Here is a 15682-nt window from a genome sequence, read left to right on the forward strand (position 1 = left end):
TGCTGCTGCAGGCAAATTTCTTCACTCCCTACATCTTCTTGATGCCAAGCATGGCTCCTTGTGTTTGTGTTCAGAATTCGCCTTAGCATCTTTGGATAAAGATGTGAAATGAGTCTGCACAGTGAACAGCAACATATCATTGAATCTTTCATACTCTAATAAAGGAATGCCATTAGATACTTAAGTGTATGATGAAATGACTAAAAAAAGCAACAAAAGAATGATCTCAAATTAAACCTCTCCTAAAGAAGATCTTACACATGGTCAGGATTATTTGATTCCTTGGGCTACTTGGATAACGTTTAAGGTTTCACAGCTGCTTACCAACCAGCTATGGTGTGGATTGATGACGGACAGCTCCAGCCATGCTGAGGTTTGGAAGATGCAGATGAACCACCTGACAGTGCAGGTCCACAAGGTACAGTCACAGTCAATTTACTGTTGGCTGACAGCTGCTTGTCCAACAGCAGGACATACTGATTGACAGATGCAGGAAATTTTCTTTCTGAAAACTCACAACACATATGAAAGCTTGGCTGTCCTGCCAGCATGACGGGACTCCTTCTATGCACCAGCAGACTCCCTTAGGACCTTTCTATGTCCATCCAGGTCTCTCTATGCACCACATAAAAACATCCTCTTTGCAGCAGCCAGTCCCAGCAACTTTCTGAGGAGCAGAAGCTATCTATCCCATAATGCTGGGAGCTTAAAAACATCACTAGCTGGAAGCAGCCATCATATCTGCAGGATGTGTATGCTTATGACCATTAGATTATCATTCATTATTTTAAATTATCACAAGAGACATTCCCACTTCCATCATAGACACCTGACTCCATAAAACTTCCTGTAAGTCCTAAAATGGGAACACCACACAACGTTTACCTTGCCGAATAACCTGTCCCTTTCAGATATATAATTGAATTTCATCCCATAATCACCACCCATGCCTCTGCAAGGTATAAAATATAAACCTAAGCTTTATCAATGGGCTTTATGCCTTGGTGAGATTGTTTTCCTTGTGTATGGTTTTGTTCACTGTTGTTTTTCCTTGGAGATGGGTATTTGGCATGTTTGACTGTATTATTCATGGATCACTGTTTTCCTAACATTGTTCCTTTGTTTCTCTCTGGGTAAATACTGAACTTCAGGACATCTTCATGGTTATGCATTTAAAATCATTCATGCATACTGGGAAGAAGCTGCAGCAAGCCTAGTCAGTTGCCTCCACTAATCCCATAACACCTCCACCCACTGCCTTACTACCCAAATGCCAACCATGACCGTAAAGGCTCAAGCTTGGACCTGGAAAGACAATCAAGATCACCTATGTAGATAAAACAGTCTCCTTTAGCTAACACTTTGCTTTCTGTAAGTAGCAAGAATCCAAAGCCAGAGATGGGAATTTGACTTCTGTCCTCTAATAAGAGATTTGGGCATCTTAACCAGAATTTAGTTGCTTGACTAATTGAACGTATAAAAATAATTATCTTAACAGCATTTAGATATTATACCTTAAAGTATTATATCCAGTTGTAGGAGGTTTACAAAAATTGCACGATGCTGCTGAAGACTGAATTGCTCAACTTCCTCTCAGATTTGGCAATAAGCTACCAAAAGGGTTTTCAAGCTTCAACTTCGTAAGATGCATGGTAAATTGGTTTCTGAACATGGTTTGTTTGTCACTTTTTCTCAAATGGATGCTCTTTGAATAATCATACCAGAATAGAAATCACATTATGCCTAAAATATCTCAGGCTTTTCTTAATTTTCACAACATTCACTTTGCAAAATTTCAAACCCAAGAAACTTGACAAGAATTCAATGATCACATTGGAATTTATAAACACACACTCACACACACACATCATTTTGTTAGAAATCATTATGACTGCATTGCAAAACAGTGGTTTTCTTATTCAATTTACTTCATAACACAATCTATTTTTTCTACTAAGCACAATTGAATCATCATTCTGAAAATCTGATATACTGTTGTAATAATCATTATTAGTGATATAGAGATGGAGGCTTAGCAAGTCTTTGCCACATGCCCTGCCCTGACTGGCTGTATTTATGATACTTAGGAAGGTTAAAAATGATTGCAAAGCTCCCAACACGTTTTCTGTGTATGCCTTCATTATATACACCTATCCTTGGATATTTTGCAGAATCTTCCAATGAATTGTCTGAGAAGTGAATATGCTAGCCAAAAAAAAAAAGTTGTCTCAATTTTATTAAGTGAAAAAGGCAACAAAAAATTATGAAAAGATCAATAACTAAAGAATTGGGGACCAATGAAAGGAGTCAATAAGACGAAATACTTCAAGGTACCAGAGGTCACTGTCCAGATCCGTTGCATTCTGTTATTTATTCTACCCCAAGATGAAATACCTCATACTGACATCTGTTTCATAGATGGCCACAAAAAATAAACAAACAAAAGCTGAGTAGTTTGTGAAACTACTCAAATTACAATGATAAACAACAACTTCAAATCATCAAGGCAGCAATTCTGAAGAAATATGTTTAAAGTGATGTTGATGAAATGTCTAAAGCACCATGTGATACCCTGAAGGATTCTACTGAAATTTCCTGAGAAAAAGTGGAAAGGAAGGAAAATGAGCTGCAGGGATAAAATATGTATTTATTTATGTGCTTCTGAATAACTAGGGGGCAGAAAAAAGTAGTGTCTCTTTTAAAAGCATTCTAGAAACTGTTGAAATTGTCAACGGTTTATAAACTGCAGTGGTTATCCAGAGAGCCTAAAAACTGTCGAAACTGTACATATTTTCAAACAACTTTAATGGAAACACAGGCTCATGCTCTGCTAACTCATGACAGTTTGTTGTTTACATGGCAAAACATTTAAATATGCTTACTGATCAGAAATGCTGAGTTATCAATTCTGCATAGTTATTGTTTGCACAAAATAATAAGGCAACTGAGACAAACTCATGATGTTGCTTGAGTGGCATTTAGGGCATGTGGAATGATGCGTTTTGATAGAATCATAGCTCTTGGGATGCACTGTCAGATTGCTCCTGTTTGACACAGTCATATATGCAATTTAGTTTACAGTGTCTTGCTCGTGTATTGTGTTATGTTGCCTATTATTATTTGGATGTTTACTTCTGTGTCACTCCACACACTCCCCTCCAAAAAAAAAAAGCAGTATTAAATTGTAGTCCTCGTGTCTTAGATGTTTAGTGCATGAAGAATGGAAATATATTTTATTTATGTTTTCTGAAATTGGGGACTTTTGAATGAGGTTAAGTTGAATTATGTTCTTAAGGTGGAGTCCGCATGGTCAAAGCATAGTGTCTTAATGAGGAAAGATTAGATACACACAGAAAAATTGTCTTTATGTCTCTCAGGAGACATAAAGGTGAAGGGGAGGGTAAAGTCTGCCTTCAGATCAAACCTAAGTGTTCTGCTGTGACACCATTAAGGTTAAGATTCCTGCTCTCCCAGCAGCTGTTGCAGACATTTTTCATATTCAAGTTTTGGACATGTGGGACTTATGAACGTTGTTGGTCACTCATTTACTGATTGACTTTTGTAGGATGTGGGAGAGTTGTGTCAGCCAGAGTCAGTAAAGGAAATCAATCTTGTGTAGGATAAACGTGGTTAAACATGCCACTCAGTTCACTCACTGTCTAGATTGTTTGCTGAAGATGGTGTGCATTTTGTCCAAATGTAATTACATGTACTTCTACAGTATGTCATAGATAGGTATAAGGGCTTACTTATCCATTCATGGATGGCAGTTACTTTATCTCATCATGTTTTCGTGTTTAGACCTATGGAAATTTCCGGAAGCACTCAACTTATTGCATAATTATGTTAATGAAATGTTCCCTGGGACTGTCTTTGAGGCTACAGAGATGAACAATTGCTTCATAATCCAGGCTCGTTATGCTCAAAGTTAATTAATAAATGCAGGTGGAGACCTGTATACACATCAGGTTTTTCATATTTACCAATCATACTAAATTTGCTAGTTAAATAAATTATTTTATGTTGATTTTAGACTTCAAGGAATAGGTACTATCTCACTGAGTCTGGCTGGGTTTATTTTTGTGCAATCCTTATTCCACACTTTATATTAAGAATTCAGAGAACTAAAATGAATATATTAATAAAAGGTATTTGTCTTATTCTTGAAGAAAGAGCATAATCTTATAAAATTTCACCGTGAAGTTACATGATAACTGAAGATGCTATATTTACTCCACTTATCAAAATAAGAATCCATCCTATTCTTAATTTCATTTGTAAATATCACAAATGGATACTTAATAAAACTGACTGAATGTTCAATACATTTTAAATGTAAAAGCCAGAAAAAGAGATAATGAAAAACAGAGATCTTCAGCCTATTGTCTCACTCATTAAACACCTGCAGTAGTGAGGTTGGCCCACATGGAAAGGAAGGGTCCCAGGACTCAGTCAGGTATCAAACATGGATACTAGGAACCCAACCACTTGAGTTATCTTCTGTGTGCAAAGATACATATCTGGACAAAACAAGTTGAAATGAAAGGCAGGTATTGTGAGATGGAATACAAGTGTCCCAAGAGGTGCTACAACTGCTCTATGAAATGCCTGCTCTGAATGCTCAGAGCTAGCAAATATTTTACTTTATCTAATTTAAGATTACAATACAAAGAGCAGCTGCCATGTGGAAGGCTGTGCCCAGCTTAGGGCAGTGCTCTGCAGGACACAAAAAGCCCTGCTCTACACTTGTGGGGGCTTGTGGGTGTAAACGTGTGGGGGGGCCTGGGAGATGCTTCCAAATTAGGGGTCCCAGAGAGATCTGGGGTCTCACAACAAGGCAGGCAGGGTGATTTGGGGGATCTCTGCACTATCGTGATTCTTGAATTGATCAGGGAAGGAGTTAAAGAGATGTGTGGCAGGGAAGACTGATGAGCGGATATGTTGTAGGTGAGGGAAGACTTTTGAGGGACTCCCATCGACAAGGCCACTGTATTTGAAGGCAAGTAAGGGGATTGAGACTGAGCAGTTTGGAGGAGGGAAGCAGCAGGACTTCTATGGGTCAGACAGATGAATCAGCCCATGTTGGAGATCATAGCTGAGCTAGTTAGCATGGATCACAGCTGACCAACGCTCACTGGCACATAACAAAACTAGGACTGGGTGCCTGTCTAGCAGGGCTCAATCACAGTACCCACTAGTGAGAGTCAGAACGGAGGTTTGGAGGGTAACGTTATGCTGGGTCATGACACAAGTAGAGAACAAGGTCCAGGATCAGACTCTGTGTGGGATGTATGGGCCCACCCCTGTGAAACTGCAATTTCTGCTGGTTAGCTTAAGAGCTGGGATGGTGACAACGTGAGCTAGGCAAGATCATGGAGCCTTCCAATATTCATGGGTACTGAGGTTGGTAGCAGGCCAGGCAGGTCCATGTTGTAGTACCCACAGATAAACCCAAGTATAGGGGTGGGGAGGGCCCGGTCACCACATCCACTAGCTCATTAAAAAGAAAGGGCGGAGGGGGCAGACTATACAGGGTAAGGGCCTAGTACCCACTGGTATATGTGAAAATCTGGGCCTACTAGTGGGCCTGGTGGGGAATTGGGAAACTTCCCTGGTAGGCTATAGCACCCACTGGTGGGCATGTGATTCAAGTTGTGGGGTCTTTGGTGGGGAAAGATAACTCCATTTCAGCAAGTGTACACTTCAGCAAGTGTATGGGTTGGTTCTGGATAGGGATGAGTCAGGTAGGACCAGACCAACATTAACTCTTTAACAAATGTGCAGAAAGTAGGCTGGAGGGCAGATCTTGCTGGGTTAGGTTTTCATACCTGCTAATTTGCATGAGCCAGGAATGGGAACAGTCTGGGCAGGTCTAGCTTGCAGCACCTGCCTATGGGAGTTGAGACTGGGGGCAGGCTGGGACAGGCAAGGCTGCAGCATCTGATGACAAAGGCCAAGATGGGGGATGGGACATGCCGATCTGGATCGAAGCAATTGCTGCCACAGGCAAGATCTATGCCTGGGAATAGGCTTGGTTCGGGAGCTAGCGGACACCCAAGCTGGGTCGTGGTTCCCACTACTGAGCATGAGAGCTAGGATGGGTGCAATGTTATGGGCTAGACATGACTTCAGTACCCTTTGACATGGGTGTGGACTGGGTCTAGGATGTGCCAGATTAGACTCCAGCACCCATTGGTGCTTGTGATAGCCAGGGTGGGTGTCGGATTGGCTAGGTCTTGGCACCTAGTAAGCTATGTGATAGCTGTATCTGGGTGTGGATCAGGTGTAGCTAGGCTGTAACACCCAACATGAGAACTTCTTCAGGTGTGGGACAGTTGTTCCTGTAAGGACAAGAGGTGGACTAAGTCAGCCTGGGCCAATGACCCACTGGTGTAGAACAGCTGGGACAGGAATCATCCATTACCTATAGGGAATGCTGGCACCTTCAGGTCAAGGTTTAGCGATTATGACAGCCTTTTCCAATAGATACTTAATTCCGATTGTATTCCTGCAAATAGTTTCATTACTCTAAGTATTTCTCCAATAGATGTACTACATTATTGTGTGGATAATCTTATGAATTTGATTTTTCAGACATTGATTAGTATTCCTGTGTAGCATAAATGCCCAGCTTTCCTAAGTAACAGGATCATTTGTATTTTAATTATCTTTATATTGTATTCCTGTAATATAGTATAAAATATTTTGTATTCAGAATTCATTTGTTCCATCTCATATCCTGGTTTTGTTGCTGGATATCCTTATAGAAAGTTTCATCATTCAGTTTATTTTCTTGGAGATTTTGAAACTTATATTATTTTAGCACTAAAGGACACAGTAAGTTGAGGTTGGCTTCAAGTCCCTTTAGGATGTGCTGTTACCATTTCAGCATGAGAGAGCATCCCTAGCCTACGTGGTCACCCATAACAGGTTGGTGCTTTGTGCTGAATGAACCGGAAAAGTGTGTATCACAGACTATTCTATCCATGCAAGCTTCTTCTTTCTGCTCCGTTACGTTCAAACACTTAATCCATGAGGAGAATCAGTTACTAAAGACTGTTAGAAAGAATTGCAAAGGGACAAATGAATGGAATCATGATTAAAGGTCAATCCTTAAAATATGAAAGACTTTTCAAATTTTTGCTTAAACAAATTTAAGACAAAATCACATATTAAAAAATAACAAGATTTTTATTTCTTGGTATTGCTGCCATTTTTAAATGATGGTAGCACATTGTGGCTAGCTGACCACTTCTTGATGTTTATTGCTATAGGCTAATTCCGTTTCTTTCACATCGTTACATACAGTACCTGATTAGCTTCCTGGGTCATTTGTGATTTAAAAAAGTAGCAAATGATTAAATACTGACTAACATATGTGGGAAATTGAAAAAGTTTATGAATGAGCAAATAAAAGAGAGTTTATTTTTTACAAACAAGTTGTGATATACATGCAAATTTGAATTTCGCCAAAAGAAAGTTAATTTTAACTTGTAAATACTCAGTTAATTATGGCAATGTGCATATTGCAGATAAAATTAAAATATGATGTAAGATAAAAAGAGAATACTCATATACGTAATTAAATAACACCACCCTGTGTCCTTTTTTTATTGAGCTTATTTTATTTTGTCATTGCGTTTCGCATTCTTAAATATGTTTTCTTTTTCTTTGGGTCAAATTATCAAAGTGACACATAGGTTTCCTAAAGCTCCTCTATAATTCAAGGAAGAAAGAATACTAACAAAATCATGCATTCTGTGATAGTCACTTAATAGGCAATGCGGTATGAATGCTCATGAAGAGGTTTCATATTTAGAAACCATAGGTACTGGATGAGAGCAGTATTGAGTACAACAGAAAAGGTAGATTAAACTCAGGTCTATCAAAAAACACTGTACTGCTCTTGCCAGCTGTTTCTGTTACTGTTTCAATTACTTCCCTTGCACCTCAGACAGACAATAGCAATCACAATTTTTACATCTGTATTCTAGTAAGAGCTACCTTCCGGTGCAGACATTTTTCTTCACTAATTCAGTCTAAATCAAATAGCCCAACAATGGCAGCAATCACAAGAAGAAGCTTTTCAGTCTGTTGTGGGCTTTAGGATTTAAATGGTTTCTATGGAAACCGTCCCAGTGTCACCCTCCTCCAGCCCCCATACACACAAACCAAGATTTTCCTACACACATGTTAGAAACCACCATAAACTTATTATATTGGAATATCTAATTTTTCAAGCAGATTGTTTTTTAATCTTAGGATAGACTTAGGTCCTCAAGATTTTCAGTATTCAACAATATTTTAATAACCTAATATCTACTTTAAATACTACTTATTCACTTAATGATAGATTATATTTGTTGTTTATAACTAAGGTCATTTATTCATATAAAATTGACAAGTGAATTAATGTAGTCAGGAAAATTTTAGGAATATTATAGGAAGCAAGCATTTGTTACCTGGTTTATTTGTGACTGAAGCGAGAGAACAGGAACTTTGGATTAAGACATGGGATTGTGACAGCCTGTGGCATTCGGTGGCAGAAGAGCTAATTAAATTATGACCTGTGGTCACCTCAAATGGAGTGACAAGAGTCTGAGATTTGAGTCACTTCTCAGAAAAGATTAAGTGCATATAGAACTCAGGGCTCCAGGGTGGGCTAGTTGCTTTTAATTTTATTAGACAACTACAAGAAAATGTATGACACACTCAAAGTCCTAAATTCTCAGCTTTAAACTCAGACATCCAAGGATTTTTACAATCTTTCATTTCTTTTCACCTTTAGGGTGAGATAGATCAAAATCAAACTTAGAGCTTCACTTTACCTTCAGGTTTCATTTTTTTGGGGGGGGGGCAGGTTGAATTAGCAGCCTGACAATACATCAAACATGACACATCTTTGATAATCAGAGAATAAAACACTGAGTGTAAGTGTCAAGACACACTGAGATTCGGATATTTTGAATATACCAAACATTCAGACTCCAAATCAACCTCTATTTCCAACTGAGACTTACCTGTTGTGACTATTACTGTTCTACTCAAAAATCCTCAGAGTTGTGATCAAACCATGAAATATAGCAGTTTCAACACCTCTTCTATTGCTTTTAAACATATAAACAACTAAGATCCTAACAAATGAAATTCCATATTCAAACAGCAGAAGAAATGTGCTTATAATTTACTTATTTTATTTTATTGCTTTTAGTTTTTCGATTTATTTTTACCCAAAAGGCAAAATTTACAGATAGAGGAGAGACAGAGAGAGAGAGAGATCTCCCATCTTCAGGTTCATTTCTCAAATGGGCACAATGGCTGGAGCTGAGCTGATCTGAAGTTGGCATCTAGGAGCTAGCTCCCAATCTCTGAAATGAATGAAGGGGCCGACAAACTCAGGGCATGCTTTGCTGCTTTCCCGGGTCATAAACAGACAAACTGGATTTGGAGTGGAACATCAGGACATGAAACAAGTACCCATTAGGGATGCCAGTGGAGTATTAGCTTGCTATGGCATCATGTTAGCTCCAAAGCTCACGGTTTAAAACTTTTAAGAATAGAAAACTTCGCTATTATACTTTAAAACCTGGGCTTAAAAATCAGCAAGGATTTGGTACAAGTGTATAAAACATAAAGGAAAAGAAAGAAGACCAATACTTTAGGTGGGGCTAAACTTGGGATAGAAAATGCACCAGCTAGATATCCATAGATCATTGTTATGTTGTGTTGTTATGTTAGAATCACTTGCTTGGATGAGAATTACACAATCCTCATTTAGGCTTAGTTCACACTGTATCCAAAATGAATGCTCCAACTAAGGAAGTCAAGAAAGCGTTCTGTTTTCCAAAATATTCGGGCTACCTTTAGCAAAGACAACTCATACATCTGAGAAACAAAAAGCAGTGTATCATTTGAAATTATTCTCCAATATGATTAGATATTGCATAATCACTAGGATAGAATACTTTCCCAAATAGGTTTTTCCTTGTTATTAATAATCATTTTCAGACATCAGAAGCAATATTCAGGTAATATGGTTCAAGTCCTTGTATAACTCTATGGGCACCCTTGAAATAAGTGACTTGAAATAAGTGACTTTTACCTTAAGAAATGCCAATTTTCACAGTTATTTCACAGTGAAATATATATGTGTGTGTGTGTATATATAAATATATATTGCTCATATTATCTTCAAAATTTTTAACATATCTGGGTACTTGAGGGATCTCGGTGTTTTGCATTTTGGACTTGAAATTAGCATCATATATAGTATAATTTAATAAAAAGTATTGATCCTATTTTAAGGATATGTCAATATCATATTATCAGAAAGGAGTGTAATGTCTCAGTATTGAAGATCAAGTGAGAAGGTAATGGAGAAAGTTCTGCCTAAATATGTTTATCGTATGCTCATTGTTACTGTATGAAAATAAAGAAACACCTACAGCTAAATTTTCTACCAATTGGACATGATAATCAAGCATTATTTTCAGTGAGTTGGGAAATTATCATTGGAATTTAAATGATGATTTTTCAGGGAAAGTTAATTATATGCTGCTTCATTTGTTATCATAAATTTTAAAATTGAGAAATATGGAAAATTAAATTAGCATAATTGTTAAACACTGAAGTTTATAAATTACTTGCTTGTAGTGACAACATGAAAACTAGATAAGTAATTATTTACATTTAAATATGTTTATTCATCTGAAGTTATCATAATTTCATTCAAATATTTTTGCATTTTAATCATAAAATATCCTTAACTTAGAAATCATAATTTGGCTATGTATACTGAAAAAGTAATATAAGGCATTATTTTAATGCATGGTTTGAAAGAGAGGATAAACCAATTTTGATTTTTTTTAAAAGATCTATCTATTTTTATTGGAAAGGTGGATATACAGAGAGGAGGAGAGACAGAGAGGAAGATCTTTCATCCAATGGTTCACTCCCCAAGTGGCCCCAACAAGTGGAGCAAGCTGATCCCAAGCCAGGAGCCCAGAGCCTCTTCCGGGTCTCCTGGGTGGGTGCAGGGTGTCAAGGCTTTGGGCGGTCATCCATGCTTTCCCAGGCCACAAGCAGGGGTCTGGAGGGAAATCTGGCTGCTGGGAAAGGAACCAGCACCCATACAGGCAAGTGCAAGGCAATGAACCAAGCTGGTAGGCTACCACGCCGGGCCCTGCATCAAACATTTGTGCTTAAACAAGTTAAGTGCATCCTTGTATGTGCTCCTAATTCTTTGCATTTACAAGACATGTATCTAACTGATTGAACATTGGCATTGCTCTCATCAGAATAATTTTAATATTAAAAATAGTCTTAGGGCTCAGCGCAGTAGCCTAGAAGCTAAAGTCCTCTCCTTGAATGCACTGGGATCCCTTATCGGCTCTGGTTCCTTTCCCTGTGGCCCGCTTCCCATCCAGCTCCTTGATGTGGCCTGGGAAAGCATTCGAGGACAGCCCCAAACCTTGGGACCCTTTACCCACGTCTGAGTCCTGGGAGAGGCTCCTGCCTCTTGGTTTTTGATTGGTACAGCTGCAGTTGTTGCTGTCACTTGGGGAGTGAATCAACGGAGGGAAGATCTTCCCCTTTGATTCTCCTCCTCTGTATATCTGACTTTCCAGTAAAAATAAATAAATCTTTAAAAAACGAGAGCCATAAATTTGGCAGAAAGAAATATCTGTGACATCATGACTTGCCATACATTTTATTGCATGTATGTCTTCCATTGTGAAAAGTTTTTTAGATTGAATAATATATCACACATTTGCTTGTCAGCTTTCTTCAAAATAATTAATATTTCTGAACAAGGACTTAGTATTCTCTATGAAAACAAATTGTATTATAGATGAATGCACAGGGATTTTGTTGACACTCTAACTCCTCTGCTACCTGAGTTTGAACAAACTTTAACTTCTAATATTAGTTTGCATGTATACACACATAACATTAAAATAATTACAGTACTTAATGAAGAGTACTGGGTTTGGTTATAATTTGTTCTGTTTTTACATGTGTAGAATTTTCAGCTCAGTGTTTGGGTTACATTGTTTTAGTGCCTTTTAAAATTTTTATTTTGTTATTTTAGAACAAGGTTGTGTTCAGAAGCAGGTAACATGAATTCTTACGAAAACTTTTAACTTCAGAGAAAGAAACTTAAATTATTAAATAAAAATGTGTGACTAAAGCATTCAAATATGGGGCTATGCAGAAAAGAAAAGATATGATCATCTAAGTCAAGAACTATTAGGGAAAGGGTTTGAAGTTGTAAGCAATAAAGCTAGTAACAAGAAATTCATTAACAGAAATTTCAACATAAATACATGAGACTTGAAAGGACAGAATGTGGAGCTCTTAAGCAGTTTTCCAGTTTTGAAGAGAACTTAAGTTTCCATAAAAAAGATAGCATCATGGCCTGACATGATAGCCTTTTTGCTGAAGTCCTTGCCTTGCATGCCCGGCATGCTGGTTTCTCTCCCAGCTGCTCCACTTCCCCCCATCCAGCTCTCTGTTTGTGGCCTGGGAAAGTGGTCCAGGAAGACCCAAAGCCTTGCAACCCTGCACTCATTTGAGAATTCTGGAAGAAGCTCCTGGCTCCTGGCTTCAGTGAAGCTTTGACCACTGTAGCCAATTGGCAAGTGAAATAGCTGATAGAAGATTTGTCTCTGTCTCTCCTCTCCTCTGTAGATTTGACTTTCCATTAAAAGTAAGTAAACCTTTAAAAACTAGCATCACTTTTGTATACCAATAATGAAATTGCTGAAAGGGAAGTAATCAAAGAAACTCCATTCACACAAAATAACTGAATTACAAATCTTGAGGAACAAATTGAATTATAAGTAAAAAGTCCATGCAATAAAAATTACAACACTAACAAAGTCACTCAGAATTCACACATGAAAGCAGGAATAATGGAAGGTTGTTCCTTCTTCAAATATTGCAAAGAACAATATTATTAATATGTACACCAAACCTAAAGCATTGTTTCGATTCCATGTGATCCTCTTCAAAATACAGCAGACATTATTTTAGGGCTTAGAAAAATAATTCTGCACTTCATATCAAACTGCTGAGGGCTCAGTAGAGCCACAGCAATCCTACCTAAAATTATAACAACAATAATGGTAATAATAATAAATTTGAAATCATTACAGTACCTAATTTCAAATCATACTACAATGCGGTAACGATTGTGACATCCTGTTATTGGATTAAACTGAAACATGGATCAAAGAACAGAACAGAGAACCTGAAAAATGTGTCCACATACATTCAGCCAACTGAGTTGGCAATGGTACTCAGAGCATACATTCGTTAAGGGACAGCGTTTTTAATAAATGATGCTGGATAAAGCAGATTTATATGTGTAGAGGAGTGAAAGTAGACCAAAATTTCTTTTTGTTTTTATTGTTCGAAGGTCAGATATACAGAGTGGAGGAGAGAAAGAGAGGAAGATCTTCTGTCTATTGATTCATTCCCCAAGCGTCCCCAATAGCTGGAGCTGCACCAATCCAAAGCCAGGAGCCAGGAGCTCTTCTACATCTCCCACATGGTTGCAAGGTCCCAAGGTTTTGAGCCATCCTTGACTGCTTTCCCAGGTCACAAGCAAGGAGCTGGATGGGAAGTAGGGTTGCCGGGATTAGAATCTATGCTCATATGGGATCCCAGTGCATGTAAGGCAAGGACTATAGCTGCTAAGCTACCACGCTGGGCTAAGGACACTCCCCCCACCACACACACACACACACACACACACACACACACACACTTCTTAACATATTTAAAATGCAAGTTAAGGATAAACAAAGTCCTAAAGGTCAGGCCTGAAACTGTGAAATTGACAGATGAAACATATGGGGACAGATATTATTGTAAAAGCTTCTTTTTTTCTTTTTGAAGAGACTATGAAAGTAAATTTCAGCCAAAAGGGAATCAGTGAATCAGGACATTATGAAAAGATTAACAATTAAAATAATTATATAGATGTTTCTTCTTTATCAATAATTTCATTTATAACATTACTTTAAATCGTGTATAATCAAGTGTTTGTGCATGTGTATATTTTCTACTTATTTTTTACTGGTGTTTAGGAGAAACCATTGTTTTCTTCTCCCCATTTTTCTAGCTTAGACTATTAGTTGCAGAAAGACCAAAAAGGAAATAGATGGATGGAGACCCTTTCTTCCTCTTTGCTACTTACCAAGGATAAGAAGTAGGATTTTAGACATGTTGAGGAACTTACAAATGTAACCAATTTACTTTCCTGGTTACTTTCCTGGTTCCCCTCATTACTAAGGAGATTACTATACTCAATTATGTAATGTTCCAGCAGAACATGTGAATGTGATATTATTTGGAATAATGACCCCTGTTAAAGTCAGTTGTATCACATGTAAGATCACTTACTGCCACTTCATGCCAAAATCATTTAAGAAAGCATAATGTGGAGCTGATACTGTATTGAAGTAAGTGAAGACTTGCTCTGTGGCACAAGCAGCTCTGCTGGAGTCCAGTTTCTAAGCCTGCTTCCTGCATTTTCGAATCGGTTTCCTACGCAGGCCCCTGAGGCTGCAGAGTAAGTAGGCACATGTGCTTAGGTTCTTGACACCCACTTGGGAAAGCAGGAAACAATACCTTGACTCTTGACTTCAGACTGTCACTGGCATTTGGGGAGACGAATAGCATAAGGAAAATGTTTTCTTCTTATGGTGAGCTACCTTTGAATTACAGGCAGAAACAAAGCAATCTAAAAAAATAATAATAACAAAAACTTACATGGGTTTCCTAGTGAAATACTAGGAAAAAAAATTTTAGGTGCTTTATGAATATTAATCAAATTTGATTTCATATATTCAAACAAAACTCTTGAGTTTTTATTTTAACAGCAGAGATTATTGACAGTGAATATCACTAACTGGGGGGTGTGTGTGTATTAATTTTAAAAAATACACTTTCAAATTGTAATGGATGTTTTGAAAAATTCCTTGGGAAATTAAAAAGTAAGCAAAGTGAGTCCTTTGAGGAACAACCGAATCAGCAGCCTTTAGGAGAAAATGAACTGATAAATGACCAAGATGAATCAATAGATAAAAACATTTAGATTTTCCTAACTAATGGAATGTAGATTCAATTAAATATCTAGATATGCAAAGGCTCTCTTTCAAATAGAGTAAGTAAAATCTAATGAAGTTGTCATTGTGTACTCAGGTATCTTGTGTTTTCTTTGGAAATTTGGGTTGAATTCAAGTTGTTAAATCTTTAAAAACTCGCAATGAATTGAAATTAAATTAAAACAAAGGCTTATTTTAAAGATTGGAAGTTGTGGTTTTTGGACATAATGCTGTTAAGTGTAACAACATGCACAGCAAAACAAAGTTTAGTTTATCACGTCACTAGAATTCTATATTATATATTCAGTTCCATAGGAAATCATTGAGGACCTACTGTATCTGTTTCTGACATAGATTAGGTGTCCATGATTATTCAATGTTTGCAGTCATTTAGTTTGTATCAGGTTAAAAAAATGGAAATTCTCATTCAATCTTCAGAGTTTTTTAATTAAAAACTTATAATTTAATAATGTGTCAAAGAAACTTCTGACATTATATATATAAAGTAACCATTTCTCCTTTTTTATATATTTTAGTATTCATTTAGAGACAAATCAAGAGAGAGACAG

At 37.4% G+C, this 15682-nt stretch overlaps 1 protein-coding gene across 1 annotated transcript in view; it reads left to right on the forward strand.

Annotated features, from left to right (window-relative positions):
* The first annotated feature begins 346 nt into the window (after positions 1-346).
* Positions 347-15682, forward strand: part of LOC101517779 (cytochrome c oxidase subunit 7B, mitochondrial-like) — a 30364-nt gene continuing 15028 nt past the window's right edge. Inside the window, exon 1 of the mRNA XM_058670968.1 lies at positions 347-418. Within this exon, the coding sequence (XP_058526951.1) occupies positions 347-418 (72 nt within the window). The remainder of the gene's footprint in view (positions 419-15682) is intronic.

Source organism: Ochotona princeps, chromosome 12 (genome assembly GCF_030435755.1).
Source record: "Ochotona princeps isolate mOchPri1 chromosome 12, mOchPri1.hap1, whole genome shotgun sequence".
NCBI lineage: Eukaryota > Metazoa > Chordata > Mammalia > Lagomorpha > Ochotonidae > Ochotona > Ochotona princeps.